The 14,507-nt window shown below is 68.9% G+C and overlaps 1 protein-coding gene across 1 annotated transcript; it reads left to right on the top strand.

The window, feature by feature from the left end:
• Positions 1-3,733: 3,733 nt before the first annotated feature.
• PHC2 (polyhomeotic homolog 2) lies at positions 3,734-13,355 on the top strand. Its single transcript, XM_082777127.1, has 15 exons — positions 3,734-3,806; positions 6,977-7,170; positions 7,439-7,597; positions 7,688-7,765; positions 7,856-8,017; positions 8,930-9,034; positions 9,130-9,340; positions 10,014-10,330; positions 10,779-10,929; positions 11,714-11,916; positions 12,029-12,158; positions 12,295-12,409; positions 12,496-12,631; positions 12,727-13,033; positions 13,116-13,355. Exons 2-15 carry the CDS (start codon positions 7,021-7,023, stop codon positions 13,268-13,270), a joined length of 2,379 nt encoding a protein of 792 aa, XP_082633253.1. The 5' UTR covers positions 3,734-3,806; positions 6,977-7,020; the 3' UTR covers positions 13,271-13,355.
• The last annotated feature ends 1,152 nt before the right edge of the window (positions 13,356-14,507 follow it).

Genomic DNA, 14,507 nt, shown 5'->3' with positions numbered 1-14,507 from the left:
TCCAGACGGTGCTGGAAGAATCAGGGAGAACGGGGTCACCAGTTTTACAGAGTGAGAAAATCTTTGCTAGGACAGTTTTCTCAGGGTGTGCAGGTACCAGAAATGAAAATCCCTCACTCCTGTAAACTCATCGGTGCTCATGCTGCTGCTGGGGCCCTCACTGGGGTGTATTGTACGATGCAGCGCCCTGGGAGCAATGCAAAATGTATTGATGCTAAATGCACCAATGCTAAATGCCCCACTGATGCTGAATGCCTTGGCATGCACAAGGGCACAGAAAAGTCCCCAGGAGCATCAGGCTCACCCTGCCTTGACGTGCTGGAGAAAACTCCCATTGCACCAACCAGGTGCAATGTGATTTCTGCCACCTCGCTGCACAGCCCGGTGGCACATGGGGTCAGGACACATCGGCCAAACCAAGAGCACTGGCTCCCTTCAGGGGTCAGGACCCCCATCCCCCCTCCACTGCAAAGTCCCACCGCCGTCCTCTGCCACCCCTAATCCTCCTGAACAAAGGGAGCCTCTAAATGAACTGGCACGATTTAAATAAGACACAGTGGGATCGAGGGAGGCGATGTAGGGGGTTCCTGGCGCTGGGATCCCCAGCCGAAAAGCAGGGCGCAAATCCAAGCCGCTCACTCCAATTTGGGTTGGTGGGTATGCAAAGAGGAGATGGGGCAGTTCTTAAGGCTGGTAAATTAAGGGTGTAATGGCAGGGAGATTAACACACCCCTCTGAGACAGGCCGACACGGCCAGACATGGGGTGGTTTGCGACAGACAGACAGACGGATGGACCAGTGTTGGCAGCGTGGGGCTGGAGAGGGGCTGGAGCTGACACCAAGTGGATGGAAGCTGAAATTTCTGCTCGGTGAGAGGAAACAGGAGGCTCGAGGTAAAAGCAGGGGGATTGCAAGAAAACTCCCCCGCTGGCAACAGCGCTCATGACCCACTTAAGTTGTACAAAAAAAAAAAAAAAAAAAAAGAACAAAGAAAAAAATGCAAGTTTTGGCTGCACAGAGCCATGAAGACAAGCTCTCCTCTCCTGCAGCCTGTCCTTGCAGATGTTTCATCCACACATTGGGTTGGAGCACCCCTAAAAAGGATCCGGGGGGGATTTTATTGCCACCACTGAGCCCCTTCAGTGCCGGCAGTTGCCAAACTTCCCAAGGGCTCCAGGACCCAGGGGGTTTCCGCCTCTTCCAGCCCCCCGCCGGCATCCAGAACAAGCCGGGGACAGAGGCGTAGGCGCAAGGCGAGCTGCGTCACCGGGCGATTTCCTTTGGAAAAATACCTGAATTCATGGCAAAAAATAAAAAATAAAACAACCCCCCAGAGGCAACTCGGCAGCTTGCATAACCCGCCCAGCCCCTTTCCTTGCGTTCCTGCCCTGCCCTGGAGCCCTTCCAGCAGCGCTGTGGGCGGCCGGGGGCTTTGCAGGGGGGCAATGCTTTGGGGGTGATGGTGCTCTGGGGATGCTGCTAGCAACCGCTGCGACCCTTGGGGAGGAAGGATTTGGGGGCAATTTGATTGGAAAAAGGGGTCAGGCAAAATGCAAGCCCTGGGAAGGGTGGTGACCCCTGTGCCACATCCCAGGTGCACGCAAGGGATGGGTGCGAGTCAACCCAAGGGGCTTTGGGACGCCCATGGCACCAGAGGGCAGGGGCAGAGCCCCCTTATACCCCCCCAGGACGTGAATTGGGGTCCTGGTGGCACCACGAGCCCACCCCGGGCAGTGCAGGGCCTGCAGGTAGGCGGATGTGAGCCAGCTCCATCGCCGGGCCTTGCTCCCACCAGGAAATATCCGGCCCCATTGTTTGCGGGGATGCGCCGCGTCCGCGCTTTGTTCCCCTGCGCCCACCCACTCCTCGATATCCACACAAATATTTGTGCCCGCCGAGCCCACGCATGGGGCGGCTGGGCCACACCTCGACGCAAAACCCTCCTCCTCCCCCTCTTCCCCCCCCCCCCCGAGCTTTTGGGCCAAACGCAGCATTTTATTTATTTATTTATTTTATTTTTTTAACATCCCCTTGCGTCTGGAGGGAAATTTCCTCCTGGAAACCCAGCCCTCCCTATGTTTGGAGGCTGAATGGCCACCCTGCTGGGTGGAAACAATGAGGATTTCTGCTTAAAAGCTTTTCCTGCCTGGCTCCCCAGTGCGAGCACGGGAAGAGCGTGGCGGGAGCGCGGTGCCGGTGGCCGTGCCGCGGGTGCGACATCGACACGCGGGGCCCAGCCCGGTCCCAGTTCGCTCCTGCGCCCCAGGGCCCGAGGGATGCTGGCCTTGCATGGGGCCCATCACGGTGACCCCAAAACGTGGAGGTGAAGCCATCGCCTTTTTGGGTTGGAAAGCACCCGGTTTGGGCCACCGGCTGCTACAGAGCTGCTTTATGTGTGGGTGCTCGTGGGGTCCCGGAGGGCCAGCGGGGGGCTGCGCCCATGGGTGCTCCCTGCTGCTGGGCGCTGCTTGCGCAGGGAAGGGGGCAAAAACCAAAAAACAAAACAAAAACAAAAACAAAAAAACGGGGGGGGGAGGAAGGGAGAAAAAGGGAGAAAGGCTCCTTGTGCCGCCCCGAGCCCGGGTCCGCATCGCAGGGCGGGCATCGCCCCCTCCTGGCGGCTGCAGCGAAGCCCGGGGGGGGGGGGGTCCCGGCCCCCGGTGGCAGCTCGGGGCCCAGCACCAGCCTCGGGCGCTGGGTGGGAGCCCCCGCACCCTGTGCAGCCCCCTGCGAGCCGCAAAGCCGCCAGTCCCTGCTGCAAACCCTCGAGCCTCCCCTGCAAATCCCTGTGTCCCCCTGCAAACCTCGCCCCCCCCCGCCCCGTGCAAACCCGTGCACGCCATTGCAGACCCGGGAGTGCCGTGCACGAAGCCTCGTGCCCCGCCGCACACCCGGGAGCCCTCCGGGAGCACCGGGCGGGGGGGGGGCAGAGCCCGGCCCCAGCCCCCAGCCCCATTTGCTCCTGCTTGAGGCTGTCCGGCTGTCCATCCGTCCGTCCCCGCCGAGGGGAGCCCCTCCGGGGGACAGCGGCTTGGGGGCGCCCCGGATGCGCCGCTGTAATTAGCCCGAGGCAATTAGCCGCAATTAGCCGCTGGGTTCATTGCCTGAGCAGCCCCTGCAGCGACCGCGGGCGCGGGGGGGGGTCCCTTGGGCCCTGCCGTGTCCCGGGGTCGCCGCGTGCACCCCGGCTTTGCACCCTCGCCGATCGCATCCCGCTTTGGGTGCTCGCCGCCTGCATCTCGTTTTTGCACGTTTGCCGTCCGCGCCCCGCCTTGACGCGCTCGCTGCTTGCTCCCCGGTTTTGCACGGTTCCCCCCCGTTTTGCACACCCGCCGTTCGTGCCCCACTGTTGCACGCCCGCCCCTCGCTTCCGCCCCCCCCCCAGCTCGCGGGGCAGCGCGCGGGCAGCCCCGCCCCCGTTGCCATGACGACCCGGCCGGGGCACCCACCCCCCCCCGCCCCCTCCGTCCCCCCGTCCCCCTCCCCACCCCGTTGCCATGGCGGGCGCGAGGCGCGGGCGCGAGGCGCGGGGGGCGTGTCCGGGTAGGCCGGCGAGTCGCCGATTGGGCGCGCGGCGCACGTGACATGCAAATGAGCCACGGCCGCCCGCCGCCCCGAGGCAGCGCCCGGCCCCGCCCCGCCCCGCCCGGCCCCGCCCTCTCCCCGCCGGCCCCGCCCCCTCCGCCGCCGGCCCCGCCCCTCCCGCCGGCCCCGCCCCGCCCCCGCCGGCCCGCGCGGCCGCAGCCCCCGGAGGCGCCTCCGTCATGGCCGGCGGGAGCCGCTCGGCCCGGGCCGCGGGGCCGCAGGTACCGGGACCGCCGCGCCGCGCCTCGGGGCCCCGGCGGCTTTGTCTGGTCCGGGGAGGCGGGGGGGGGGGGTTGGGAGCGATCGGGACCGGGAGGGGGGGCGGGACCGGGCCGCGCCGCGCACGCGTCCGTGTGGCCGCGGGGCCGCGCCGCCGCCGCCGTGCCTCAGTTTCCCCCCGCCCGCCCCGGCACGGCCCCGGCCGCCGGCAGCGCCCCGCGGGCACCGGCAGCGCCGCCCCGCCCCCCCCCCTCCCACCCCGGCTCCCCCCGCCCGCCGCCCCCCCGGGTCCTCCCCGCACCCCCCCGCCCCCGGTCCCCCCCGCACCCCGGTTTCGCCTCCCGCCGGGGAGGCTCCGGCACCCGCGCGGGGCCCGAAGCGGGGGGCCCGGGGGCGCCCCCCGGTGGGGTTCCGGCTCCGGCAGGGCCCGGCGCGGCCGCCCCCGAACCCTCGCCCCCCGCCCGGTGCCGGTGGCGGTGTCCCCGAGGCCCTGGTGCCGCCGGGACCGGCACCCGCGGCTCGGCAGCCGGACGAGGCAGCGCAGCCGCTCGGTGCGGAGCTCGGAGCGCGGTTCCCGCCCAGGCGGCGTCGAGACCGGCACACGGCGGACACGTGGCGGCGATCAGAGCTGGGGCGCCACGCGAGGCGACGCGGCCCTGCGGCGGTGACACCGGGAGGAAGCAGCAGCAGCGGGGACGGCGACACCGGCTGTGGAGCAGGGATGGGCCTCGGGAGCCGTGCCCGGCCACCGTGGCACCGGAGCCACGCGCTGCCGGCGTCCCCGTGAGCGTCAGGGCAGCAGCGCCCTCCGGGGATGCGGCGCTGCGGGCAGCCACGCGCCACCAAGGCCGGGAGACGGCGCTGCTGCCGCACCCCCTAGGCCTGGCACCGGGGCACGGTGGCGGGTTTTGTCCGTGCCGTGCCATGGCGTGGCCAACGGGGTCACCTGCTGTGGCCACCAGGGCCACCCGCCGTGGCCACTGTGGCCGCTGTCCATGGTGGAGCACCCGGCGCCGCTGTCCCTGGTGCTGGCCATGGCACCCGCCGTGGTGGCGCCCACCGTGGTGGCACCTCCAGGGGCTCGGCTGGGACGTGTGGCAGGGCCACCACTGGGCAGGTGGCCGGAGGCCCCTTGGTACCTCTGGGAGTGCCGGAACACGGTGGCCGTGGGTGGAAGCAGTGGAGCCACCATGTCCTGGTGGCCATGGCCTGGTGGTGTGGGCATGGCACTGGCAGCGACTGGGGCTGCGGTGGTGCTGGAGGTGCTGGAGGTGCTCCTGCTCCTGCTCCGTCCTGCTGCTGCCCTGGGACCTTCCTGCAGCCTCGACAGCACCCAGCGCCCTCCGTCCCTGTCCTCCTCCTGCTCTTCCATCCCTCCCGTCCGTCCCTTGCCCACTTTCTTCTGTCCTTCCCTTTGTCCCCTCCATCCATCCTTTCTTCCTTCGTTTCCTCTCCTTCCACCCCTTCTGTCCCCCGTCCTCCCCTCCCACCCTTCGGCCCTTTCCTTCCCTGCTCCCTGCTGCCCTTCCCCCCCTGCACCCTGTGCCACTCCTGTCCTGTCATCCCTCTGTCCTTCCTTCCCCCGTTCGGACATTTCCTACTTCTGTCTGTCTGTCCTTCCCTCCCTCCCTCCCTTCGTCTTTATCCATCCTTCCTTCTATGCTTTTCCTCCTTCCTTCCACCCCTGTCCCAGTTCCTTCATCCCTTCTGTACTTCCATCCCATCCTCTCTGTCCGTCTGTCCCTGCCTCCCTCTGTACTTTCATCCATCCCTGCCTTTTTTGTCCGTCCCTCTTCCCTCGCTCCCTTCATCCCTTTCTTGCCTCCTTCTCCCCACCCTTCCCGCCCTCCTTTTGTCCCCTTCCTCTCTCATCCGTCCATCAGTCTGTCCTTCCTTCTCTCCTTCCCTCCCTTTGTCCCTTCCCTCCCATCCGTCTGTCCGTTTGTTCCTTTCCTCCGTCTGCCATTCTGCCTTGCCTTGTCCTTCCCTTCGCCCCTTTCCCATTTCTTCCTGTCTGTCCTTCTGTCTGTCCTCCCCCCTCAGCCCATGCCTACATCCATCCATCTTTCCCTCCCTTCCTCTCTTTGCTTCCTCCCGTCCCTTCCCTACTTCCTTCCGTCCCCGTCCCCCGTCCTTTTGTCCCTTACGTCTGTCCCTCCATTCCTTCTGGCTGTTCTTCCTCCCTTCATCTCCTTCCTCCCTCCCTCCCTTCCCCACTTCCATCTGTCCATCCCTCCCATCCTTCTTCCATCCCTTCTTCCACCCGTCCCTCCATCCCTTCCGACTCCTGTCCCCATCCCTCCTGTCCTTTGTCCCTTTCCTGCTTCCTTCTTTCCTTCTCTCCCTCCCCTCATCCCTTCCCTTCCTGTCCGGGCTTCCCATCCGTCACTCTGTCTGTCCTCCCCCTTCCCTTCCTTCTGTCCTTTACATCCTCCCTACATCCCTTTCCTCCATCCCACCGGCCGGCCGTCCCTCCATCCTTCCTTCCCCTCACCATTCCCACTCCTCTCCATCTTTCTGTCCATCCTTCCTTCTGCCCGTCCTTCCCACCGTCCCCTCAGCACTTTTCCCTTTCCCCCAGTGCCTGGAGGCTCGTCCCGTCCCTGTCTGTGTCCCGTCCCCTCCTTGTCCCATCCTGTCCCCGTCCCATTCCCGTCCCATGCTGCCACTCAGGCAGGATGCAGCCAGGGCGTGCTGGTGGCACCCCCAGGATGGGGGCACCCAGACACTGGTGGCCGGGGGGCCTCCGGAGCCCTGGAGGCTCTTGCCCAGATCTGCGGGGGGCTGAGGGGAAGAGGAGCAGTGGGAGCCTCGGCGCCCGGCTCTGTCCGTCGCTCTGTCCCACCATCCAGCCCTGTGTCCCTCTGTCCCGCTGCCCGCCCTCCATCCCAGCTACCCTGAGGCTGCCCGCAGCGCCCCAGCACCGCTCCCCCAGCCCCAGCCGCATGAATCAGGAACCCCTGGGGGCCCCCCCCAGCCCCCAGCCGGGCCTGGGGGCAGGAAGCAGTGGGGAGGGGGCTGCAATCCCCGCCACCACCCTTGCAGTGCTGCCTCACCGCAGGAAGGCGCCGGGAGCAGGGCGGAGGCGCGAGGCTGGGGGACCCCTTGGGCCCCCCACCCCAGGGATCCCTGCTGGGAGGTGCCACCCTCACCCATCTCCGTCTCCACCCAGCTCTAGCCTGACCCCGCCGCCTCGCGTGGCCCTGGCCGGCCGCCATGGAGAACGAGCAGCTCCCAGCACCCCCGCAGCCGCCCTCCAGCAGTGCCGGCGGCACCGGCACGACGCCCAGCAGCACCGGCACCGGCCGCCCGCCCGCCCCCCAGATCTCCGTCTACAGCAGCATCCCTGACCGCCAGACCGTCCAGGTAGGGTGGCGGCCGGCAGGAAGATGCCCGAAATATTTAGGAAGCCGTTCGGGAATTTGATTTGGGAATGCCTTCCGGAATCAGAACGTGGGAAACAAACCCAAAAACGGGGCCGGGTCGGGCTTGGAGCAGGTCAGGTCCGGCACTGGGTTCAGAACAGAGAAACCCCCGGGCGCTGGGAGGTCCTGGTTAAAGGGCGACGCTTCCTGGCGTCACGGAGGGCCAGGGGCAGGGTGGGCGTTTTGGAGACGCTGCCGCCGCCCCGCAGGTGATCCAGCAGGCGCTCCACCGGCAGCCCAACACGGCGGCGCAGTACCTGCAGCAGATGTACGCCGCGCAGCAGCAGCACCTCATGCTGCAGACGGCCGCCCTGCAGCAGCAGCACCTCACCAGCGCCCAGCTCCAGAGCCTGGCCGCCGTGCAGCAGGTACAGCGCCCCCCTCGCCCCCACCCGGCACGCTGCAGGGGCACCCATGGGTGCTGTGGTTTCAGTGACGTTTTGCTCCTTCTCCCGCAGGCCAGCCTGGCGGCCAACAGGCAGAGCGGCTCCTCAGGTGCCAACGGCACTCAGGCGGCACCGGCGCAGCAGCCCACGGTGAGTCCCTGGCCCCGTAAACCCCGCTGCCGTGGCATGGACCCCCCGGCCCAGCAGCCCAGCCATCTCCCGCCGCCCCCCTCTTTGCAGATCAACCTGGCGACGTCGCCAGCGGCTGCCCAGCTCCTGAACCGGGCACAGAGCGTCGCCCCCGGCGCGTCGGGCATCGCGCAGCAGGCCGTGCTGCTGGGCAACGCTGCCTCGCCCGCCCTCACCGCCAGCCAGGCCCAGATGTACCTGCGGGCACAGATGGTAAGAGGCGCCCTGCCCCACGGCGCTGGGGGCTGGCCGGGACCCACGGGGTGGCCCGCAGCATTCCGTGAGGCTGCCGGGACCCATAGGGCACCTGCAGGTGCTCGGCACCCACTGCGGAGGAACCTTTAGGATGCGCAGAGGCCCTAGGGTGCCCTTCGCCATGCTGCAGGGTGGCCTGGACACAGTGGGGTGTCCATCGCTCCGCCATGGGGTAACCAGTCCCTATAGAGAGCCCTTTACCGTGCTGTGGGGTGTCCAGGCTCCATAGGGTGCCTGTCATGCTGCTGTGGGGTGCACCCGTAGGGAGCACCTGAGCCCATAGGATGCCCGTGGCACTGCTGGGGGTGCCCAAACACCACAGGGTACCCACACCCTCCTGTAGGGTCTTCAGACCCCATAGGGTGCCCATTGCTCCACCCTGGGGCGTCCAGGCCCCACTGGGCACCTAGGCCCTACAGAGTGTGCCCCACACTGCTGTGGGGTGCCCAGGCTGTGTAGGGCGTCCATCCTATGGGGTTAAGGAGCATTAGACTTCATGGGGTACTTTCACCCTGCTAGGGGTGCCCAGACCCCAATAGACGCCCAGACCCCACAGGGTGCCCCTTGCCCTCACCACGGGGTGCCCAGACTCCAGAGGGTACCCATAGGCCTGTTGTAGGGTGCCTGGCCCCAGGAGGGTGCCCTTTGCCCTGGGCAAGGGGTATCAGACCCCATGGGATGCCTACACCCTATGGGGTGTTCCCCACAGCACGGGGGGTGCCCAGACCCCTCAAGGTGCCTCTGATATGGGCACCCATGATCATACCCCATGCTTCTGCCACCCCATGAGGATGTTTTGGGGACACACACACGTGTAGGGTGCCACCCCCACGCACTGGGGATGTGCACCCACTCTTCTCTCCCCCCCAGCTCATCTTCACGCCCACGGGCCCCGTGAGCGCCGTCCGGCCCGAGAGCCCCGCGCCTGCCCCACCACCGGCCCCGCCGCCCGCCCCACCACCCGCCGCCCCCCAGGTGAGCCCCCCGGTGAGGGGATAAGGCCCTCCCGGCACCCCTTTGTCCCTCCTGCCCCTTTGCCAGCTCCCCCCGCTGACCTGCTGCCATTGCAGGTGCACAGCCTGGCGCTGCGCCCCGCCGGCCCCCACCTCCCTGCCCTCGCCATGAAGCCCCCCGGTGGCTCCCCCCGGGCCGCCCCCCCCCGGGTCCCCCCACCTGATACCCCCGGCGACCACCTCAAAAAGGCCGAGGGCCCCGAGGCCCGTACCCACCCCCTGGCCCGCGCCGCCGCCCCCGCAACCACCCACCCGCTCGTCACCCCAGGTAAGGTTCTGCGCCGGGGGGGTGGCAGGGGCGTGGGGCACCCACCAGGTGCTGGGGGACGCACAGGGAGAGCGACAGGAAGGGGGGCTGCAGGGCGTTCACCCTGGAGACTAATGGTGGGCCCTGTAGGGCCTGTGCAGGACCTGCAGCTCCTCTGGAAGCCCAGCCCTGGGTGAAGCGAACAGGGCCAGCTCTCAGCTGAACAGCCTGCGGGGGGGTCACTCTGAAGCCTACTGATGGCCCTCGCTGGCTTTTGCTGTGTGGCAGCACCCCCGCCTGTGCTTTCGACCTGCAGGCCGGTAGAAATCCTGGGCCCAGGGCTGGCGGGGCAGTGAGGCTGCAGGCCAGAGGGGCGAGGAGGTTCCTACCCACAGCTCGCCTACCGGGGCGAAGGCTGTTTGCTCCCTGGGCACCAAGCACCCTGCTGGGGTGAGCGAGCCTCGGGGTGCTGTGCTGATGTGCCTCCCAAAGCGGGGACCCCGTCGGGACAGCCTCACCCCGGCCACCAAGCAGCAGGAGCCGGTGCAGCCGCTGGCACTGTTGTCCCGAGGCACCAGGGTGAACGGGTGCCAGGCCGGACGCAGCCTCTGCGGGAGGGGGCCGCAGGCTGAGCTGGGGGAGACACACTGGGGGCGAGGCGCCGGTGACGATGCCGCGGGCCCTGTCCCCACAGCCTACGCCCCACTGCAGCCGCCCCAGTTCCTGCAGCAGCCGCCGAAGCCGATCCAGCAGCAGTTTGTCATCCAGCAGCAGCAGCTAGCGCCCCGCGGGCAGCCCCCCCCGGGGCCGGCCGCCCCCCAGCTCCAGCCGCTGCCCCCCGCCAGCCCCGGCCCGGTGCCCCCGCCCAAAGCAGGGGCCAGCCCGGGGGTCCCCCACTGTGCCGGGGCTGACGGCGCTGCCCCCAACGGGCACCCCGGCTGCCACGGGGCCCCTCGCAAGTTCCAGCACGCCTCCGCCGTCATCCTGCAGCTGCAGCCCGCCGGTGCCACGGTGAGGGCCCTCCCCCGGTCCCCCGATGCCCCCTGCCCGGCTGACGAGAGCTGGGGGGGCGCAGGGGGGTCCCGGTCCGTGCGAGGGGTGCATGGGGAGGCACGCCTGATGTGGGCAGGTGCACGTGGGTGTGCATGCATCCCCCCCGAGCACACGTGTGCCTGACGTGCAGGGGCGTGCGGCCACCTTGGTGTCGGGCCGGTGCACACGCTGAGTCCGGACGTTGCCCCGCTCCACGTGCACGGGGGCACACGGGGGTCCCGCGCCCCCCCCGGCGCGCACACTGCACGCGTGCACGACCCACGCGCGGGTGCCCCGTCGGGGTGCGGGCACCGTCAGGCCGTGTCCGTGCCCGCGCACGCCCACCGGGCCCCGGGCGCGGTGCGGCCCCGGCTGCGCCTCGCGGTGCCCCGGTGCCGGGGGGGCGCTGACGCTGTCCCCGCCGCAGCCCCCGCTCGGCATCCCCGAGGGCGCCCGCCGGGACCCGCCGCCCGCCGAGAGGAGCGCCGAGAGCCCGCCGCAGCCCCCCGCCCCGCCGCCGCCGCCCGCCGCCCCCCCGGGCCCCGAGGCCCCCCCGGGCGAGCGGCCCCCGGCCCACGGTAAGCGCCGGGGGGGGGCGGAGGGGGGGGACGCGGCGGCTGCGGGGCGGGACCGGAGGGCACGGCGCTGGGGAGGCCCCGCCCCTCCGCGCACAGCCCCGCCCCGTTTGCATGGCCCCGCCCTCTCTCCGAAGCCCCGCCTCTTTCCGTGCCCCTCCCACGGGGGGTTTCGTCCCCGCCTCGGCGGCGCCGCGCGCACGCGCGCGCGAGGCGGTGGCGCCGGCCAATGGGGGCTCGGGGGCGTGGCCTCCGGCCCGGCCCCGCCCCGCCCCGCGCAGCCGCCGCCGCCGCCCCGGCCCGGCCCGGCCCCGCCGCCGCCTTTGTCCCCGCGCCGCCGCCGCCGAGCGCCGCCCGCGCCGCCTTTGTCCCCGCCATGGCGCCGCCGGGGCCGCCGCGCCGCTGAGCGCCGCCGGTGAGTGCGCGCCCGGCCCCGCCCCGCCCCGCGCCGCCGCCGCCCCGGCCCGGCCCGGCCCGGCCCGGCCCGGCGGGCGCTGACCTCACTTCCGCATCCGCCCCCGGCCCGGAGCCGCCCGCCGCCGCGGCCCGGGCGCAGGTAGGGCGCGGGGGGGGGGCGGCGGGCGGGGCGCGGCCTCGGCGGGGCCTGGCGGGGCCGGGCCGGGCCGGGCCGCGGGGGGGGGGGGGGCCCTGGCGGCGGCCCCGGGGGCGGGGGGGGAGCGGCGGGGCCGGGGAGGGGGCGGCGGGGGCCGGGCGGGGGCGGCCGGGGCCCGGTCGCGCGGCGTCAGCGCGGCCCCCCCGGGGCTGACGGGCGGCCTCGCCCCCGCAGAGCCGGGCGCCGACCGCGTTCATGCGCAGCCCGACGCCAGCGCTCCCGGCATGACCTCGGGGAACGGGAGCTCTGCCTCCACCGTCGCCGGCGCTGCCCCGCACAATGGTGAGAACAAACCGCCCCAGGCCATAGTGAAGCCCCAGATCCTGACGCACGTTATCGAGGGGTTCGTCATCCAGGAGGGGGCAGAGCCGTTCCCGGTACGCGTGGGCCGCCCGCGGCCTCCTCCTCCTCCTCCTTCTCCTTCCCCGTCGGGGCCCTCGGTGCGCCCCCGCGGCAGAGCCGGGGTCCCTGCTGACGCCCCTCCCGCAGGTGGGACGGTCCTCGCTGCTGGTGGGGAACCTGAAGAAGAAGTATGCGCAGGAGCTGCTGGCCGAGAAACTCCCGCAGCAGGACAACACCACCACCACCGACTCCGAAATGGAGGAGCCCTACATGCAAGGTAGCGCCCGGCCCCCCGAGCCGAGCACAACGGGGAGGGGGCACCGGCTTCTCCCTCCCTCTCCCCCCCCCCCGTTCCCCACCCGCGGCTGAGCTGGCTGCGTTTCTCTCTCTGGGTGTCCCTCCGCGCCCCCCAGAATCCAAAGAGGAGGGGAACCCCCCGAAGCTGAAGTGCGAGCTCTGCGGCCGCGTCGACTTCGCCTACAAGTTCAAGCGCTCCAAGCGCTTCTGTTCCATGGCCTGTGCTAAGAGGTAACTTGGGGGCCAGCCCCCTCCCCTCCCCATGCACCCCTTGGAGGTTCCCCCAGCCCCACTCTGTCACTCCCTCTCTTGTGCAGGTACAATGTGGGGTGCACGAAGCGCGTGGGCTTGTTCCACCCCGACCGCAGCAAGCTGCAGAAACCCGGTGGCCCCCCGCACGGGCGCCGCCGCACTTGCAAGGTGCCCACCCTGAGCAAAGACACCAAGAAGCAGGTGAGGAGGGGGTGGGCGTGACTTGTCCCCAAAGCTGGGGGAGCGCAGGCGGGTGAGCTCCGAGGCTGGTGCTGCCCGGTCGCTCCGTCCTGCAGACGCCGGTTTCTCTCCCGACGGGCTCGGTGCCTCTCTCTGTGACGGCGTCACTGCAGCTCAACCACAGCCAGGAGGACTCGAGCCGCTGCTCGGACAACTCGAGCTACGAGGAGCCGCTGTCCCCCATCTCAGCCAGCTCGTCCACCTCGCGCCGGCGCCAGGGTGACCGCGACCTCGAGCTGCGCGACATGGAGCTGCCTGACATGCACATGCGGGACCTGGCAGGCATCGGGCATCGCTTCCTGCCCAGTGAGCCCAGCAAGTGGAACGTGGAGGACGTCTACGAGTTCATCCGTTCGCTGCCGGGTGAGGAGAAGGGGTAACAGGGGGTTGGGGGGGGCACAGGTGGTTTTTGGGGGTGGTACTGAACGTGGCCACGTCCTCACAGGCTGCCAGGAGATCGCAGAGGAGTTCAGGGCGCAGGAGATTGATGGGCAGGCGCTGCTGCTGCTGAAGGAGGACCACCTCATGAGCACCATGAACATCAAACTGGGCCCTGCCCTCAAGATCTACGCCCGCATCAGCATGCTCAAGGACTCCTAGAGCCACGGCTGCCGGCCTGCACGAACGCTCCTGGCGGGGTGGGGAGGGGGGACCCGTGCCCCCCCCTCATCCCTGCCCAGTTTGGGGGGCTGCAGGGTGGGATGGGGAGGGAGGGCAGGGGGGGATCCACTTGCTGAGCACAAACAGCCCCAGGGCAGCTCCCCTGCGCCCCGCAGCCAGGCCGGGGTGCAGCTCTGCTGCAGGGGTGTGTACATAGCCCGTAGCGATAGCTTCCCCTTGGGTGTGCCCCATGGGGTGGCCCCTTCTCTGGCAGGGAGGGCCCCCACGCCCCCCAGAAAGGCAGGGTGAAGCAGGACGATTGCCTTAATGTGTGGCCCTGCCAGGACCTGACAGGGGGGCTGTGGCCCCCCAAGGGGTGTTTCGGGGTGCCTCGTGGAAAAGGCGTTGCCCCCACCCTGGGCTGTTTTGGGGGCACCTTAGTAGAGGACGGCGGCAGTGGGGGTTCAGCCCCCAAGGCAGGTAAGGACCCCCCCAGCCCTCGCTGTCGCTGCTGCTGGCCACCAGTCTTTCTAAGAAAAGAGGAAAAAAAAAAAAAGGAAAAACACAGAAACCACAACCCTTTTTTCCTGTTTTTGTTTTTAATAAACACTGAAAAAAAAAAAAACTCTCCCCCTGCATGCTTTATGTCCTCCTCGCGCCTCATGGGTGGGTAAGCGCGCACACGGTACCCCGCAGGGCCTGGGGTTGCCTCTGGCTCTGTGGCCCCTGTGGCTGGGACAGGTGCCACCAGCTGGGGCTGCCCGTCCCTGGCTGTAGGGTGCACGGGAGGGCCTGGTGTCACCTCCATCCTCTGATCATGTCCTAACCCCTGAGGGTTGGTTTGGGACATCCCTGTTGTGCTTGGCTGGAGATGAGGTGGCTCAGGGCAGACCTCAGTGCTCTCTGCAACTACCTGAAGGAGCTGGGGGTCGGCCTCTTCTCACTGGTAACCGGTGATGGGACTAGAGGGAATGGCTTCAAGCTGTGCCAGGGGCGGTTCAGGTTCGAAATGAGATGTTTCCACTCAGAAAGTGCAGTCGGGCATTGGGACAGGTTGCCCAGGGAGGCAGTGGAGTCACTGTTTCTGGGGGTGTTTAAGGAAAGGTTGGTGCTTGGGGACGTGGTTCATTGGGTGACAGTGGTGGAAGGGGATGGTTGGACCATACGATCGTGGAGGTCTCTTCCAACCTTGATGATTCTATGACAGGAGGACCATGTGGGGCAGGGGACCAGCCCC

This window comes from Aythya marila, assembly GCF_965140915.1.
Source record: "Aythya marila genome assembly, chromosome: 21".
NCBI lineage: Eukaryota > Metazoa > Chordata > Aves > Anseriformes > Anatidae > Aythya > Aythya marila.
Note: the sequence above shows the minus strand (reverse complement) of the source record. Positions and strands in the feature narration are given on the sequence as shown.